The 19670-nt window shown below is 42.4% G+C and overlaps 1 protein-coding gene across 1 annotated transcript; it reads left to right on the top strand.

Moving 5' to 3' along the window:
* Positions 1 to 15350: 15350 nt before the first annotated feature.
* Positions 15351 to 16508, top strand: LOC133099201 (germ cell-less protein-like 1). The gene is given in 2 exon segments (XM_061202713.1): positions 15351 to 15997; positions 15999 to 16508. Coding segments are annotated over 2 exon segments (1146 nt in total). The 5' UTR covers positions 15351 to 15361.
* The last annotated feature ends 3162 nt before the right edge of the window (positions 16509 to 19670 follow it).

Raw genomic sequence — 19670 nt, 5'->3', positions numbered from 1 at the left:
CCAACGCTGTTCCAACAGAGGGGGGCTACTTACTCCTAAGAGGAGATATTGTTTTTAATCCCTGTCTTACCAAGGGGAAAACTGAGACCTAGCACACTTAAGTAACTCACCTAAAGCCCAACTGAATACAGACATCAAACAGTTAACACCTTTGGCAATGCTTCCCTCTGCAGGTACGCAATTGGTGTTCAAGTTAAATCCAATAAGAATTCCCAGAAGCTGACATTCTGGAAAGACTCTTCTAGAACTAGAAAAGCGGTGAAATTATCTTCCCTAAACTGAGGAAAATACCCAATTTCTTGTATTTGACAAGTGGTGTAGCATTAAGTCCCATACATTTACATTTCCACCAGAAGCTAGCCTACCCATTTCATACACTTAGCTGGAATTTGAATTCCTCAGAGAAGACTACTGCATAAGTATCAAGTATTATAATAAAAATGTCTTTTTCTCACTGGTAGTAATGTATACTTTTTTAAAAAATAAAGACTTGAAACCAAATTTTATACCTACTCAATTCTACAGTAAAGGGAGACTTGCCCATTTTCATAAAGCTGTAAAATCCCATATAAGGAAAGTTTTAGGATCTCTGCTTTCATTTGTACAAAGACATTGGAGCAGTAATGAAAAGTTCAACCAAGGTCTTCATGCTCACTGCTTCTGGGTTTCTGAAATTTAAGTCTTCAGCTAAAGAATGGAAAGGAATCCCTACTCCACCCCACCGCTAGCAACCAAAGCAAACTCTCAAGCCAGCAACACCAGTGGATTCTTTCAACTTAATTTCTTCACAACTTTCTCCGTGCTGACAAATGTTAAGTTTCTATTTCAACAGAAATAAGAGCTTCATTAACTTGCCTGTCTTCGAGGTCGTCTATTTCCTTTCAGGATTTCATGGCATTTTTTTTTTGGCTCGGGAAAGTAAGACCACAGTAACACACAACTCCCCAGAGCCCCATTAAAGGCAGAACAGTTGGAACGGTTGGCGTGGGTGGAACAGAGCAGGAGACCCCACCTTTATTGCATAGGTTGTAAATATTTCACCACAGGTTTTCAATTCCAAACCAAAAAGCAATGTTTCTTAAGTACCTTAACTCTCAGATTCATAACCCTTAAGATGTCCATCAATGACTCATATACCAGCTGCCCCTTTGGTCTGGCACATTTTTTAACATCAAACGGTATTTCCTATCAACTGTGCCCTTGTCCTCAAAGGAGCTTCATCATCCTCAGAAAGCACTGACGTGGTTTCTAGCCTATACTTAACTCTCCCATCACTCCACGCGTGTTTCCTGAGCACCTGGTATGTGCAGGCACTGCGTTGAGTTTTGTGAATGCAGAGGCAAGCAAAAAAGACGCAGTCCTTTCCCTCCCTAGAAAAGCTCACAGACCAGTGGAGAGAAAAATAAACATGTAATTACAAATGATTTTAAGTGTTTTGAAGAAAAAGAACAAGGCACCTTGAGAACGTTTAATAACAGGACCTAATTCTAAATTGAGAGGTCTGGGAGGACCTTTCTGGAAGTGACCTTAAAGCAGAGACCTGCGAGATGAATGGGGGTTGGCTCCATGGGGAGCCCATGCTGGGGTATGTGGTCCTCCTCACCCAAGGATTCTGTATTTCTTGGATGATGCCCAGGATAAGGAGTGCAACTCCTCAGTACCTCATTGCTTTCAGAGAGGGGTCCTGGGAGACCTGTGGCCCCACAGGTACAGACACAGGACAGGGATGGTCTTCCTTCACTACTCAACCCACACTCTGCTCTCTCAACTCCTGATTCCCGGTGGCAGCACTTGGGTGAGCACATCAAGTGAGGATCACTTAGGTTACCCATCCAGGTGAGTGTTTTACCTGGTTCCTGTGTGTGTGCAGCCTCTACACCTAAGCTGTAAGCTCTTGGAGAGCAGGTGACTCTGTTTTATTCTCCTTGCGTGACTCTCACAGTGCCTAGAAAAGAGCTTGACTCGTAGCTGCTGTTCAGTGAACACCTGCTTGATTGAATTGGATTTCATCTCAGCATTTAGTTGTGTGGTAAACATCTGATATGAAAGAAGAGCCACACTAGGCAAAGTAAGTATGCTTTAGAAGAGCAGAGATTAAAAGAAAATGGCATGAAGAGTATAGGAATGGAAGCACTTTCTGAAGCTTCAGGAAATCTGGCCTGTATGGCTTTGATTGACTCTGAGAGACCACAGTTGCTCGGTTCTAAGATTCAGCTGTAAGATGCAACGCTGATTGGATTGAACGACAGTTTACTTTTCTGGGCATGGGGAGGAGGAGAGGGCTGCTTTCAGTGTATACACATATTGAGAGCGATATCCTGATTTCAGAAACATCAACATGTTCCCAGAAAGTATGTCTTATAATAATAATTTAAAAAATCAGTACCCATCACTAGTTTTCATGGGACTTAAAATTTATCTTCTCTTTTGCCTGCCTTATAGCCACAGTAATTTTTTCTTTTCTGTTTTCTTCCTTTCTTTTTTGATAATAGTGCCTCAAATTCCTCTGAGAAATTATTTTTCCTCACTAGATACAGTCTGCTGAGGTATTTGCTCAAGGTGCCCAGCTCTCCTCTAGTGCAGAGATGGGCACCTGACCCGAGCTAGGCCCACTCAGACACTGGAACAATGATCAAGCGTTGAAAACCTGGCCCCAGATGGAACTTACTTATTCTAGATATAGGATACAGATAAGACTGTCCAGAAGCTTCTGCTACAGAGGTCCTCTAAAACTGCCTGGCTCCAGGGTTAACTTCTGTTATTTACAGCCAAGAAATGCTAAATCATACTCTGCCCTTGACTGCTGGTACAGGTAGAACTGGAGTTCTTAACCGGGGGTCCATGGGCTTGGAAATGGTCCATGGATGGCCATTAGGAGTTCCACAAATATGATATAATTTTTGTACCTGTAGATAATGCATTTTGGGGGTGAGATGGCCTACAGATAGCTTTCATTAGATTCTCAAAGAAATCCGTGGCTGAAAAGAGATTAGAAACCGCTGATTCCAGAACAAGGATTCTTAAGCAAAGTCTGTGGATAAATCTGGTTGGGGGAAAATGATATCTTTGTTTTCACTAGCTTCCATGCATGTTCTTTTCCATTATGAATATAAGCAACAAACCGCAGTATTATTAGCAATATCTGTGACTTTGGCACCAATAGAAGTCAGATATTTTCATATCACATTATAGTGTTGCAGATATCTCAAAATATAATTTACACCTCTCACTACTTTAAAATTACAGTGTTATTAGATCCACAGCTAGGTTTCATTAGTCAATGTATTAACGAAGTATACATAACACTTGATCACCAAATACTTTAATATTTTATAACTGCATCTCAATATAATTGGCTTCCTTTGTAATCCTGTATGCTTTATTTCATCTAAATCATTATCTTAAGAAAAGGTCCAAGAGCTTCATCAGACTGCCAAGGGGCTGATAATACAAAAAGCTTACTAGCCCCCTTGGGAAAAACTTGGTAGGACTGTCTCCTAGCCTTACGGGTATTGGTTCTACAGCCTTACGGGTATTGGTTCTACAGCCTTACCTGTATAACTTCTATCCTATAGTTCCTCTCCTTTCAACAACCTGACATATTGGCTTCCAGCATTGCTACCTCTGAATTTCTCCAAAACAGCAGGCGTTATTGCCTGTGATCCAGAGAAACACACACACACTTCTATGAATCATAAGACAGAATAAAGCAAAAAATTAATAATAAATTTTAAAATTAAAGAGAGAGATCTGGAATAGTTAAATCCATGGAGACAGAAAGCAGATGAGTGGTTGCCATGGGCCAGAAGGAGGAGGAAAGGAGAGGTAACTGCTTAATGGATGCCGGGTTTCCTTTTGGGGTGATGGAAATGTTATGGAACTAGAAAGAGATGATGGATGCAGAGCATAGCCCTGTGAATGTACTAAATGCCATTGAATTACCCACTGTAAAAGGGCTAATTTTATATTATGTGAATTCTATCTCAGTAAAACATAAGGTAAAATAATCAATCAGGGTTTCCCTGGTGGCACAGTGGTTAAGAATCCGCCTGCCAATTCAGGGAACACGGGTTTGAGCCCTGGTCCGGGAAGATCCCACATGCCGCAGAGCAACTAAGCCCGTGCGCCACAACTACTGAGCCTGCGCGCTAGAGCCCGAAGCCACTACTACTGAGCCCACGTGCCACAACTACTGAAACCCAAGTGCCTAGAGCCCATGATCCGCAGCAAGAGAAGACACTGCAATGAGAAGCCCGTGCATCGCAACGAAGAGTAGCCCCCGCTCGCTGCAACTAGAGAAAGCCCGCGTGCAGCAACGAAGACTCAATGCAGCCAAAAATAAATAAGTTAAATAAATAAATTTTTTAAAAAATCAATAAGTAAGAGGAAACTCCATTATAAAGTCACCTGAGAATTCAAGGGCCTACTTAGAGGAATAAAGAAAAAAGATCCCTATCACCTCATACCAGTTAGAATGGGCATCATCAGAAAATTCACAAACAACAAATGCTAGAGAGGGTGTGGAGAAAAGAGAACCCTCTTGCACTGTTGGTGGGAATGTAAATTGATACAGCCACTATGGAGAACAGTATGGAGGTTCCTTAAAAAACTAAAAATAGAATTACCATATGATCCAGCAATCCCACTACTGGACATATACCCTGAGAAAACCATAATTCAAAAAGAGTCATGTACTCCAATGTTCATTGCAGCACTATTTACAATAGCCAGGACATGGAAGCAACCTAAATGGCCATCAACAGACGAATGGATAAAGAAGATGTGGTACATATATACAATGGAATATTACTCAGCCATAAAAAAGAATGAAATTGGGTCATTTGTAGAGATGTGGATGGACCTAGAGACTGTCATACAGAGTGAAGTAAGTAAGAAAGAGAAAAACAAATATCGTATATTAACGCATATATGTGGAACCTAGAAAAATGGTACAGATGAACCAATTTGCAAGGCAGAAATTGAGACACAGATGTAGAGAACAAACGTATGGACACCAAGGGGGAAAAGTGGAGGGGGGTGGTGGTGGGATGAATTGGGAGATTGGGATTGACATGTATACACTAATGTGTATAAAATAGATAACTAATAAGAACCTGCTATATAAAAAATAAATAAATAAAATTAAATTTAAAAAAATAAAATAAATAATAAATTGGGATTGACATATATACACTAATGTGTATAAAATAGATAACTAATAAGAACCTGCTGAATAAAAAATAAATAAAATTAAATTTTAAAAAATAAAATAAAATAAATAATAAAGAGAAAAAAGATCCCAAAGTTTTATGCTATTTTGTTTCCTCTCTCCCCTTCCCCCCACCCGCCCCCCGAGTTGCTCATGTACACTGCAATTTTAGCTCACTTAACGGAATTGCTAATGTGTACTTTAGCCTACACATTAAATTCTGGTTTGCACTTAACGCATATTAAAACACACCACTAAATACTCACCTGACAAGCTATATTTTAAACCTCAAACAAGGTTTTATTGTGCCTGGATGCATTTTAATATACCTGCTAAATTTTTGCTGGAGTGAAAAACGGCTGGCAGTGATGAGTGATAAAGGAGGAGGGTCTCTCCTGTCCTATCCCTCACATGCTGCGTCTGCTTGGGGGAACTAGGGGTTGGCAGCCCCTACCGCCTGAGAGCTCCAGAGAGCTTTCGGGACAACATTTCCAACATGATCTGATGGCCTCAAGCAGGGTCTGAGAGATCACTGAAAGGCTTCCCATTCCGGTAACTCCAGGACCTCAGTGTCTCCCATCAGAGTTCTCGGTCTCTGCCAGCCTCCGTCAGAGCAGAGGGGGATTAACCTTTCACAAGCCCCTCTCACATCCTTCATAATTCCCTCTCTGCCTGGGTTTTGAAATCCTTCTCCTGCTCACCAACCCTTGTGGCTCCACACAGCCTGCGGGATAACGCCCAAGCATCTCAGCCCAGCACTGCCGTTTTTTAAGTGCCTGGACAGTGGTGAGTGCTGGGTTAGGGTTTCCCATCAAGTGTCTTAAATGATGCTTATGAACATCATGGTCTTCTCACGGCCATTTGGAGATGAGGAAATTAGGCTCGGGGTCATTCAAAGTCACACACTGGTCAAGCCCTCCCCACATTTCCCTGCCACCTTCCTTTCCATCCTTCCTCGGCCATTTCTGTACTCAGCTTCAGCCAGGCTTCTCCTCACCGTCCCCTGACTGTGTCACAAGGGGCCTCCACCCAGAATGCCTCTCCCTTCTAGGTCCCGAATCCCCCCATTCCTCAGGGTATGGCTCCCCCTTCTCCAAGAAGCTTTCTCAGCCCCCAGTGCTCCCGCCTCCTCTGAATCCCCGTTTATTACACCACCCACTGCTCACTGACCGTGTGCAGGGATCGCCTGGCAGAGAGGCTGTATCTTGCCTCCCTGCCGCCCCCAACCCCCATCCCCTTCAGCAAAAATCCTTTCTGAGGGCAGGGACTGTGTCCTTTTCCTCTTTGTATTTACTGCAGTACCTGATAGGATTGAGAGATGGAAAGTGCTTGATTCTCTCAATCAGCAGGAGATCGATTTTTTTCAGGCCAAAGCATTGAGCCTATTTCCCAACTTCTGTACCTCTCCTTCCTCCCGGGGAAGCCTGACAGGGTTCCAAGTCATTCTACGCAGCCTGCCCCGCACAGGTGAGCCCGGCCTCGCTTAGGGCTTTTTTCCTGCTCTACCACCTCTTCCAGATGCAGCCTGTTTCCTTTGTAGCTGGAAGATGAAAAGCGTTCTTTTTTCCCTTTACATGTCTAATGACATCATCCTTCTCAGGCGGGGACATTGGGAAATTCATGGCAAATGAAGTATGGCTGCTTATTCAGAGAATCAGCAGGTTGTGCCCTGTCTCCCCGAAGGCTGCTGAGGAGGTGGTGTGTGGATCGTGTTGGCAGGGAGAAAGGGTTCAGTAGCATTAAGCACCCACAGGAGAAGACAGGGGCCTTGGGATGGGGGAATTGGATGAAAGCCATAGCTGCCTGTATCATGTGATTTCAGTGATGCTGTAAGACCCCAAGGGTCCCCTACCATGTTCCTTTGAGCTTGTGATGGTTTCTCCGTTCCTTCTGTGTTCAAAATTCCTATCATTTCAGTTCTTCTCTGTTTTAGATCATGTGGCTTCTTCCCTTCTACACTGTCTTGCCTTAGATGCACATGTTGGGAAGATTAATTAGGGGTGGGGTGGGTATGGGTGACACTGGTTTTCTGGGAAGATGGGCCCAGTTGGTGAAGGGCAAGAAACACCAGAATGAGTAGGCTTCACCCAATTTCTGCAGAGGACTGGTTGTCACTTTGGGGACACTTTGACAGGTGCAGTCAGAAGAGCAGAACAGGTAAGTCAGGAGTAGGGTAGGAGAGTAAGGAAGTGTCTACGAGGGAAAGGGCATAAGGTGAGTGAGAGGAGGACACGTAAAGCATTTGACTCAGGTCAGCCTGACCAGCTCCCTGAGATGGGGCCAGGCCAAGCTGGCCCAGCAACAGACTATGGAAATCCAGCCCGCAAAATGACAGGCCGAAGATGAGAGTTTAGATGGGCAGCAGGTATCAGGTGGAACCAGAGAGATGTAGGAGCACCCAGCCAAAAGCTACAAGCAGGCACAAGTCAGAATGAGTGACGTCATAGGTCCCCCGCCCCCAGGACAAAGCTCCAACCCGGCTGTGGCAGGAAGAGGAGAGACGTGGAGGGGTGGCCTTAAAAAGCAAGCAGCCCCTGCAGCAGGGGAATTGGAAGACTAAGCAGTTTCTCCAGAGAGAAATCACTGTGAATCAGGGACGCAGCCGAAGCACATCCTGTTGTATGAGAATAACAAGGTCTTCAAAGATAGATGTGCTGGTTTTTTAACTGTGGCAGGATACACAGAACATAAAATTTATCCTTTTAACTGATTTAAAGTGTACAATTCAGTAGCATTAATTACATTAACACTGCTGTGCCACCATCACTACTGTCTAGTTCCAGAACATTTTCATCACCCTCAACAGAAACCCCATACCCATTAAGCAGTCACTCGCATTCCACCTCCCCACCAGTTCCTGGCTGCTACTAATCTGCTTTCTGTTGCTCTGCATTTGTCTATTCTGGACATTTTATATAAATGGAATCATACAACAGGTAACCTTTTGTGTCTGGCTTCTTTCACTTGGCATAATGGTTTCAAGGTTCATCCACGGAGTAACCTGTGATGGTTAATTTCATGTGTCAACTTGACTGGGCCATGGAGTACCCAGATATTTGGTTAAACATTAATTCTGGGTGTGTCTGTGAAGGTGTTTCTGGATGAGATGAACATCTGAATTGGTAGACTGAGTAAAGCTGATTGCCCTCCCCAGTGAGGGTGGGCCTCATCCAATCCATTGAGGGGCTGAGTAGAACAAAAATGCTAAGCAAGGGAAAATTTGTTCCCTATCTCTCTCTGCCTGTTTTCAAGCTGGGACATTGGTCTTTGAACTTGGACTTAGACTGGAGCTTACACCATTGGCTCTCCTAGTTCTCAGGCCTTTGGACTTGGACTATACCATTGGCTCTCCTGAGTATTGGCTTGCAGGCTGAAGATCTTGGGACTTATTAGCCTCCATAACCATGTGAGCTAATTCCTTTTTATGTATGCATAATATATTAATATATTTTATATGTCTCCTATTGGTAGGAGATATATAGGTATACGAATATTAATATATTTAATACATATTATAATATAGGTGTTATATATTATATATATACACACATACATACATATACACATATCTCCTATTGGTTCTGTTTCTTTGGAGAATCCTAATACATAACATGTATCAGTACTTCACTTTTTTAATGACTGCATACTCTTCCATTGTACGGATATACCACATTTTGTTAATCCATTCACCAGTTGATGGGCATTTGGGTTGTTTCCACCATGCACCAGATTTTGAATCCTGGTTAAGTCAAGTCACTTAACCTCTCTAGGCACCTGTTTCATCACATGTGGCTTTCTTATGAAGAGTAAGTGAGATAAAGCATGTAGGAGCCTGACATAGATAGGGCAATCAATAAGTTGTTTCCCTTACCTGGCATCAGGACCCAGATCAGTGGGCCCAACAGCAGAGCTAACCTGCAATGGATCTGGGTTCCTTAAATTCCCCCTCAAACCAGAACTGGACCCAGAGTCAGGGCAGAGTAGACACCTGCAGGTAGAGGACAAGAGGTCTTCGTTGTGAGGGAATGAAATTGGACCCTTTCTTGCCCTCCTGCCTCTCCCTAGCACACATACACTTAGGGAATGGAGGTTCTGAATCAGGGCCCCAAAACATGAGTATGCCTCTGTTTCACAGCGTCTTAGGCCAATAAATATTGTGAGGAAATATCTCACACTTAAACTGTTATAAATGCCACACATTTTGCAAATGTTTGAAAGATAAGGCACACACTGCCATCATATCCTATCGTAGAAATACGTACTCTTCAGGCTTATTTGCAACTGTTGTTCAGATTATTCTATAGCATGCACTCACAGTACATAAAACTTGTGAAAAAATAACACCTATCATTCCCTAAATCACAGTAGTTTCATAAGGTTACATTTACATTCACTTTTTTTTTATGTTCTGTAACTGTAAATGTCGCTCTCCTAGATGTCATAAAAGGCAACTTGAAAAGTGAGTTTAAATGCACTGAGTCTTCTGTGCTAAAGGCACACAGACAGAATAGCTTACTCCACATTCATACATGACCAATTCAATGGCCAACCTAAGAGCACTGACCTGGGGCTCAGGAGGCCCTGCATGCATGCTCCCGTGGGGCTGTGGACATGCCCCTTAACTGCTCAGAGCCCCAGTTTCCTCACCTGTGCTGTCCATTCACTCAGCAGCCCTCTCTGAGGACCACAGTGAGCCACCCACTGGGCCAGGCTCTGGGGGTCACAGAAAAGAGTAAGACCTACACCACTTACTCTCAAAAACCCACAGTCAAGCAGGGAAGTAGCTAACACACTCAATGCCTTACTATGTGCCAGGGGTTGTTCTTGTATTTCATACATATTAGCTCATCAGATCCTTCCAACAACCCTACAAGTGCATAGTATTATTCATACTATTATTACCTTCATTTCACAAATGAGGAAACTAAAGCACAGGGTGTTTCAGTCATTTACCTGGCTAGTCAAGAGCAAACATAGGTAGTCTGGTTTAAGAGGCCACCCTGCAGCCACTATAGAAAACAGTATGGAGGTTCCTTAAAAAATGAAAAATGGAACTACCGTATGATCCAGCAATTCCACTCTTGGGTATAGATCCAGAAAAAATAAAGACACTAATTTGAAAAGACTGATGCAGTGCTATTTACAATAGCCAAGACATGGAAGCAACCCAAGTGCCCATCAACACACAACTGGATTAAGAAGATGTGGTACATATACACAATGGAATATTACTCAGCCATAAAAAAGAATGATATACTGCCATTTGCAGCAAATTGGATGGACCTAGAGAATATTATCCTTGGTGAAATAAATCTGACAAAGAAAGACAAATATCAATACTATATGATATCACTTGTATGTGGAATCTAAAAAATAATGCAAATAAATGTATAGGCAAAACAGAAGGAGATTCACAGATATAGAAAACAAACTTGTGGTTACCAAAGGGGAAAGGGAAGGGGGGGAGGGGCAAATTAGGGCCATGAGATCAACAGATATTATTATATATAGAAAATAGGTAAGCAACAAGGATTTACTGTACAGTACAGGGAATTATACCCATTATCTTATAATAACCTATAATGAAATATAAGCTGCAAAAATACTGAATCACTATGTTGTACATCTGAAAGTTACACAATATTGTAAATCAACTAAACTTCAATTTAAAAAAGAGTCTACCCTGTTACTCACCACAGATTGTGCCCAGTGCATATTCACATAATAGACCTCAATGCGAATGACACAGGAGCATAGAGCAGAGCAATGGATTTCATCTGAATGAAAGTAAGGAAGGCATCAGACATGACTACGTATCTTGGCCAAGAAAAATGAGTAGGATCTCAGCCAGCAGGGATAGGGGAAAGAAACCATCAGGGGCAAAAATCTGGAGGTGGCAAGCATGTGACATAGTCAGGGAATGTGAAGAAAGCCCTGGTGAAAAGAGCAAGGCTACACAGGTGAGAATGAGAATAGGGCACAGGTCCACTCTGAAGGCCCTTCTAGTTCTTAATCCTGTGCCTTACCTACAAATTGTATCTACAATCCTTCATTCAAGGACACACAATGCTTGTCTATACATTAACAGTCACACTGGGGTTAAAGAAGCATATGCCTCTCTATCGCACCACCCAGATTTCCTTTAACCAGTTCATATGATGTGTTGTATATTTCATCATGCATATTTTGAACATCTGCTATTTACTGAGCAAACACTTTGAACATTAACTCAATGCCCAGCATCCTCTTCATTCTTACTGCACCACAGGCCTCATGTCTTGCCCGCAGGCTCTGCTTTCTCCAATCCATGTGCCCTCACCTGTGTGGCATTAATCTAATCACTCTGATTTCCTAAGCTCTCTCCCACTTCCACAGCCAACCATGCTTCCAGCGCAAAGTTCGTCCTCTTTAGCATGGTATTCAGCACCCTTCTCCATCGTTTGTGGTCTAACCTTCAACCTCATCTCCTGCCACTCCTCACCCCTCCATCCTTACCCCATCTACCCCAAGGCCCAGCCCACACCAAACCACTCCCCAACAAAAGAGCACGTACCGGCTGACTTTCTGACAGCCCCAGACAGCTCTCACTCCTTCCTCTCACAGTTCTCCACTCTTAACTGCATGGCAGTACTCACCTGATCATCCAGTTACATCTGAAACCCTTAGGTATGTTTCCCCAAGGTTCACCTGACCTGCTTTTTGTATGGCTACTCAGGCAACAAATGCATGCCCATCTAGTGACCATACTAAAACCAGGCATGTTAAGTTACAAATATTGACATGGTTAGGTGGTCACTACTTACAAAGAAATGTATAGGATTTTTAAAGAATTTATTACTTAATATTCTTAAGATATCATTCACCAAATACATATTGAGCTTACCAGGGGGGAATGTGGGGAGGGATAAATTGGAGATTGGGATTGACACATACAGACTACTATATATAAAATAGATGACTAATAAGGACCTACTGTACAGCAAAGGAAACTCTACTCAATAGTCTGTAATGACTTATATGAGAGAAGAATCTAAAAAAGAGTGGATATATGTATATGTATAACTGATTCACTGTGCTGTACAGCAGAAAGTAACACAACATTGTAAATCAACTATATGCCAATAAAATTTTTTAAAAATACATATTGAGCACTTCCTCTGTTCCTTGCACACACTAGGTACTGGTGATAGAGTAGCGGGCAAGACTGGTGAGGAAACTGCCATAAAGAGCTTACAAAATATTCTAGGTGGAGAGACCAATCACAAAGTAATGAAATTGAAACTGTGATTAAAAATCTCCCAACAAACAAAAGTCCAGGACCAGATGGCTTCACAGGTGAATTCTATCAAACATTTAGAGAAGAGCTAACACCTACCCTTCTCAAACTCTTCCAAAAAATTGCAGAGGAAGGAACACTCCCAAACTCATTCTACAAGGCCACCATCACCCTGATACCAAAACCAGACAAAGATACAACAAAAAAAGAAAATTACAGAACAATATCACTAATGATTATAGATGCAAAAATCCTCAACAAAATACCAGCAAACAGAATCCAACAACACATTAAAAGGATCATACACCATGACCAAGTGGGATTTATCCCAGTGATGCAAGGATTCTTCAATATACACAAATCAATCAATGTGATTCAGCATATTAACAAAATGAAGAAGAAAAACCATATGATCATCTCAATAGATGCAGAAAAAGCTTTTGACAAAATTCAACACCCGTTTATGATAAAAACTCTCCAGAAAGTAGGCATAGAGGGAACCTACCTCAACATAATAAAGGCCATATACAACAAACCCAAAGCAAACATCATTCTCAATGGTGAAAAACTGAAAGCATTTCCTCTAAGATCAGGAACAAGACAAGGATGTCCACTCTCACCACTATTATTCAACATAGTTTTGGAAGTCCTAGCCATGGCAATCAGAGAAGAAAAAGAAATAAAAGGAATACAAATTGGAAAAAAAGAAGTAAAACTGTCACTGTTTGCAGGTGAAATGATACTATACATAGATAATCCTAAAGATGCCACCAGAAAACTACCAGAGCTAGTCGATGAATTTGGTAAAGTTGAAGGATACAAAATTAATGCACAGAAATCTCTTGCACACCTATACGCTAAAAATGAAAGATCAGAAAGAGAAATTAAGGAAACAATCCCATTCACCATTGCAACATAAAGAATAAAATACCTGGGAATAAATCTACCTAAGGAGGTAAAAGACCTATACTCAGAAAACTATAAGACACTGATGAAAGAAATCAAAGACAACACAAACAGATGGAGAGATATACCATGTTCTTGGATTGGAAGAATCAATATTGTGAAATGACTATACTACTCAAAGCAATCTACAGATTCGATGCAAACCCTACCAAATTACCAATGGCATTTTCTACAGAACTAGAACAAAAAATATTAAAATTTGTATGGAGACACAAAAGACCCCGAATAGCCAAAGCAACCTTGAGGGAAAAAAACGGAGCTGGAGGAATCAGACTCCATGACTTCAGACTATACTACAAAGCTACAGTAACCAAGAGAGTATGGTACCGGCACAAAAACAGAAATATAGATCAGTGGAACAGGATAGAAAGCCCAGAGATAAACCCACGCACCTACGGTCACCTAATCTATGACAAAGGAGGCAAGGATATACAATGGAGAAAAGACAGTCTCTTCAATAAGTGGTGCTGGGAAAACTGGACAGCTACATGTAAAAGAATGAAATTAGAACACTCCCTAACACCATACACAAAAATAAACTCAAAATGGATTAGAGACCTAAATGTAAGACCGGACACTATAAAACTCTTAGAGGAAAACATAGGAAGAACACTCTTTGACATAAATCACAGCAAGATCTTTTTTGACCCACCTCCTAGAGTAATGGAAATAAAAACAAAAATAAACAAATGGGACCTAATGAAACTTAAAAGCTTTTGCACAGCAAAGGAAACTATAAACAAGATGAAAAGACAACCCTCAGAATGGGAGAAAATATTTGCAAATGAAGCAACAGACAAAGGATTAATCTCCAAAATATATAAACAGCTCATGCAGCTCAGTATCAAAAAAACAAACAACCCAATCAAAAAGTGGGCAGAAGACCTAAATAGACATTTTTCCAAAGAAAACATACAGATGGCCAAGAGGCACATGAAAAGCTGCTCAACACCACTGATTATTAGAGAAATGCAAATCAAAACTACAATGAGTTATTACCTCACACTGGTCAGAATGACCATCATCAGAAAACCTACAAACAACAAATGCTGGAGAGGGAGAAAAGGGAACCCTCTTGCACTGTTGGTGGGAATGTAAATTGATACAGCCACTATGGAGAACAGTATGGAGGTTCCTTAAAAAACTAAAAATAGAATTACCATATGACCCAGCAATCCCACTACTGGGGATATACCCAGAGAAAACCATACTTCAAAAAGACACCTGCACCCCAATGTTCATTGCAGCACTATTTACAATAGCCAGGTCATGGAAGCAACCTAAATACCCGTCGACAGACGAATGGATAAAGAAGATGTGCTACATATATACAATGGAATATTACTCAGCCATAAAAAGGAATGAAATTGGGTCATTTGTAGAGACGTGGATGGACCTAGAGACTGTCATACAGAGTGAAATAAGTCAGAAAGAGAAAAACAAATATCGTATATTAATGCATACATGTGGAATCTAGAAAAATGGTACAAATGAACCAGTTTGCAGGGCAGAAATAGAGACACAGATGTAGAGAACAAACGTATGGGCACCAAGGGGGCAAAACGGTGGTGGGGGAGTGTGGTGTGCTGAATTGGGAGATTGGGATTGACATACATACATTAATATGTATAAAATAGATAACTAATAAGAACCTGCTGTATTAAAAAAAATAAAATTCAAAAAAAGTGTTCGCCTGAGGTCCAGGCGCGCAGCGCAGGCAGACGCGGGGGGCGGGGCGGAGGATGGAGGCAGCAGCGCCCCCTGCAAAGGTCCGGGCTGCGCGTGAGAAGGTGGCGGTGTAGACACGCGGGCCACGTGGAGACCGGCGGTGGCGGCCGGGCCATGGCGGGAGACCGCCTTTGTCGGGCTCCCTGAGGTGCGCTCTCTGAAGTCTCTGCGAGCCGTGACCCATGGGCTCGCTGAGCAGCCGAGTGCTGCGCCCCCAGGGGCGAGCCCGAGCCCAGCAGGAGCCGGGTTCTGGGGCTGGGGGCTCGGCCCGGAGGCCGGAGACTGGTGGCGACGCGGCCGCCCACGGCTTCTGTTACTGTCCGGGCAACCGCAAGCGCAAGCGGAGCAGCGGGGCCTTCTGCTACTGTCACCCCGATTCCGAGACAGACGAGGATGAGGAGGAAGGGGACGAGCAGCAGCGACTCCTCAACACCCCTCGGAGGAAAACACTGAAGAGTACATCCAAATATATTTATCAAACATTATTTTTAAATGGCGAAAACAGTGACATTAAGATTTGTGCTCTAGGAGAAGAGTGGAGCTTACACATAATGTGTTTATGTCAATCTGGCTACTTTTCTAGTGTGTTCAGTGGTTCATGGAAGGAGTCCAGCATGAATATTATTGAACTGGAGATTCCAGACCAGAATATTGATATAGAAGCACTGCAGGTGGCATTTGGGTCATTGTATCGAGATGATGTCTTAATAAAGCCCAGTCGAGTTATTGCCATTTTGGCAGCAGCTTGTATGCTGCAGTTGGATGGTTTAATACAGCAGTGTGGTGAGACAATGAAGGGAACAATTAATGTGAAAACCCGTATGTGGCTATTACACATCGGCAGGGACCTATGGACTGGATTCTGTAAAGAAAAAGTGCCTTGAATGGCGTCTAAACAATTTGATGACTCACCAGAATGTTGAACTTTTTAAAGAACTCAGTATAAATGTCATGAAACAACTCAATGGTTCATCTAACTTATTTGTGATGCAAGTGGAGATGGATGTATACACAGCCCTTAAAAAGTGGATGTTCCTTCAACCTGTGCCTTCTTGGAATGGATCTTTAAAACAGCTTTTGACTGAAACAGATGTCTGGTTTTCTAAGAGGAGAAAAGATTTTGAAGGTATGACCTTCCTTGAAACTGAGCAAGGAAAACCATTTGTGTCAGTATTCAGACATTTAAGGTTACGGTATATTATCAGTGATTTGGCCTCTGCGAGAATTATCGAACAAGATTCTCTAGTACCTTCAGAATGGCTATCTTCTGTGTATAAACAGCAGTGGCTTGCTATGCTCCGGGCAGAACAAGACAGTGAGGTGGGGTAAGTACGGTACATCATAGCATTGTTCATTAAATATATATATATATTTTTTTACTGAAATATAGTTAATTTACAATATTGTGTTAGTTTCAGGTGTACAGCAAAGAGATTCAGTTATATATATATATTTTTTCAGATTATTTTCCATTATAGGTTATTATAAGATACTGAATATAGTTCCCTGTGCTATACAGTAAATCCTTGTTGCTTATCTGTTTTATGTATAGTAGTTTGTATCTGTTAATCTCATACTCCTAATTTATCCCACCACCCCTCCCTTTCCCCTTTGGTAACCATAAGTTTGTTTTCTTTGTCTGTGAGTTCTTCTGTTTTTTATGTAGATTCATTTGTATTATTTTTTTGGATTCCACAGATAAGTGAAATCTTTAATTGTCTTTTTCTGTTTGACTTATTCCACTTAGTGTGATATTCTCTGGGTCCATCCATGTTGCTGCAAATGGCAATATTTCGTTCTTTTTTGTGACTGAGTAATACATATTCCATTGTATATAAATATGCCACATCTTCCTAAGCCAGTCATCTGTTGATGGGCCCTTGGGCTGCTTCGGTGTCTTGGCTCTTGTGGATGGTGCTGCTATGAACATTGGGATGCATGTATCTTTTTGAATTAGAGTTTTCATCTTTTTGGGATGTATGCCAAGGGGTGGAATTGCTGGGTGTGGTGGCTCTAATTTTGGTTTTTTGTGGGATCTCCACGCTGTTTTCCATGAGGGCTGCACCAGTTTACATCCCCACCAGCAGTGTGGGAGGGTTCCCTTCTCCCTACACCCTCTCCAGATTTATTGTTTGTGGACTTCTTGATGGTGGCCATTTTGACTGGTGTGGGGTGATATCTCGTGGTGGTTTTGATTTGCATTTCTCTAATGGTTATTGATGTTGAGCATCTTTCCAGGTGCCTGTTGGCCATCTGTGTGTCATCTTTGGAGGGGTGTCTGTTTGGGTCTTCTGCCCATTTTTTGATTGGGTTGTTTGTTTTATTGAGTTGTATGAGCTGTTTGTATATTTTGGATATTAGCCCCTTGTGGGCACATCATTTGCGGATATTTTCTCCCAATCCCTAGGTTGTCTTTTCGTTTTGTTTGTGGTTTCCTTTGCAGTGCAAAAGCTTTTAAGTTTTTTTAGGTCAGGTCCCATTTGTTCATTTTTGCTTATATATCTCATTTGCCTTGGGACACTAATCTAAGAAAATATTGCTACAGTTTATGTCTGAGAGTGTTTTGCCTTTGTTCTTTTCCGGGAGTTTTGTGGTGTCATGTCTTGTACTTGGGTATTTAAGCTATTTTGAAGGTTTTTTGGGTATGGTGTGAGGGAGTGTTCATATTGATTTGCACGTGTCTGTCCAGCTTTCCCACCACCACTTGTCGAGGAGACTTTTTCTCCATTGTATTAATATATTATTGCCTCCACTGTTGTCAATTAATTGACCACAGGTGTATGGATTTTGCTATGAATTTTTAAATGTATTCATTATGTTGAAAAACCAGTAACAGGGGGCTTCCCTGGTGGCGCAGTGGTTGAGAATCTGCCTGCCAATGCAGGGGACACGGGTTCAAGCCCTGGTCTGGGAGGATCCCACATGCCGCGGAGCAACTGGGTCCGTGAGCCACAACTGCTGAGCCTGCGCATCTGGAGCCTGTGCTCTGCAGCAGGAGAGGCCGCGGTGGTGAGAGGCCTGCACACCGCGATGAAGAGTGGCCCCCGCTTGCCGCAGCTGGAGAGGGCCCTCGCACAGAAACGAAGACCCAACACAGCCATAAATAAATAAATAAATAAAATTAAAAAAAAAAAAAAAAACCAGTAACAGTATTAAAATCAAAAGCTGTTAGAGAAAAAAAAAGTGTTCTAGGTGGAAAAACAAACGAACACAAGAAAAGAAATAAACATAGCCATGGCAGGCTCCGATAGGTCATCATCAGCAAGAAGTCATCACAGGAAAGGATTTCACAATGGGAGGGAGCTGCTTAGATTAAGTCAAGGACGGTCTCTCTGAAGAGGTGACGTTTGCACAGACTCCTGATTGGATGCACATGAGCCAGCCATGAGAGCTGGAACAAGAGCCTCTGGGACCAAGAGCAAATGCTGAGGTCCAGAGGTGGGACAGGGCTCTGTGGGTATTTGGAATAGAAAGGAGCAGAGTGTAGCTGCTTTGTAAATTTCAGAGCAGGGGAGCTAGGGCTGTCGAAACGATTCAGTGAGACGAAGGGTATAGAGTACATAGTGGATACTCAATAAGTGCTATCTGTCTATCAATCATCATCATCATATGAGTTTGTAGAGTTAGGAGGTAGATCATGCAGGTCACTGCAGCCCATGGTAGGAAATCTGGGTTTTAATCTAAAAAGAACTGCAAGTCATTGATGAGGAGTTTGCACATTAAGTGACATGGTCTGATTTATTGTTTTAAAAATATCCCCGGTATGGGGAGGGGGAGGGGTAAGATGTGACAGGGTGAGAGAGTGGCATGGACATATATACACTACCAAATGTAAAATAGATAGCTAGTGGGAAGCAGCCGCATAGCACAGGGAGATCAGCTCGGTGCTTTGTGACCACCTAGAGGAATGGGATAGGGAGGGTGGGAGGGAGGGAGATGCAAGAGGGAAGAGATATGGGAACATATGTATATGTATAACTGATTCACTTTGTTATAAAGCAGAAACGAACACAACATTGTAAAGCAATTATACTCCAATAAAGATGTTAAAAAAAAAAAAAAAATCCCCGGGCTGCTCAGTGAAGAGAGATTAGAGCAGGACAAGAGTGGAAGCAGGGAGATGAGTTAGGAGGCCATTATAAGAATCTGGACACGAGATTACACAAGGTAAAATGTTTGAACACCCATCTCTTATTTTGATCTAAATACAATTCATAAAAAATGAAATTGTGGGACTTCCCTGGTGGCGCAGTGGTTGAGAATCCGCCTGCCAATGCAGGGGACATGGGTTTGATCCCTGGTCCAGGAAGATCCCACATGCTACAGAGCAACTAAGCCTGTGCGCCACAACTACTGAGCCTGAGCTCTAGAGCCCTAAAGCCACAACTATTGAGCCCGTGTGCCACAACTACTGAAGCCTGCATGCCTAGAGCCGTACTCCGCAACAAAGAGAAGCCACTGCAGTGAGAAGCCCGCGCACCGCAACGAAGA

This window comes from Eubalaena glacialis, chromosome 10, assembly GCF_028564815.1.
Source record: "Eubalaena glacialis isolate mEubGla1 chromosome 10, mEubGla1.1.hap2.+ XY, whole genome shotgun sequence".
NCBI classification, from domain to species: domain Eukaryota; kingdom Metazoa; phylum Chordata; class Mammalia; order Artiodactyla; family Balaenidae; genus Eubalaena; species Eubalaena glacialis.
The sequence above is the reverse complement of the archived record's forward strand: the minus strand, read 5'-3'. Positions and strand labels throughout refer to the sequence as shown.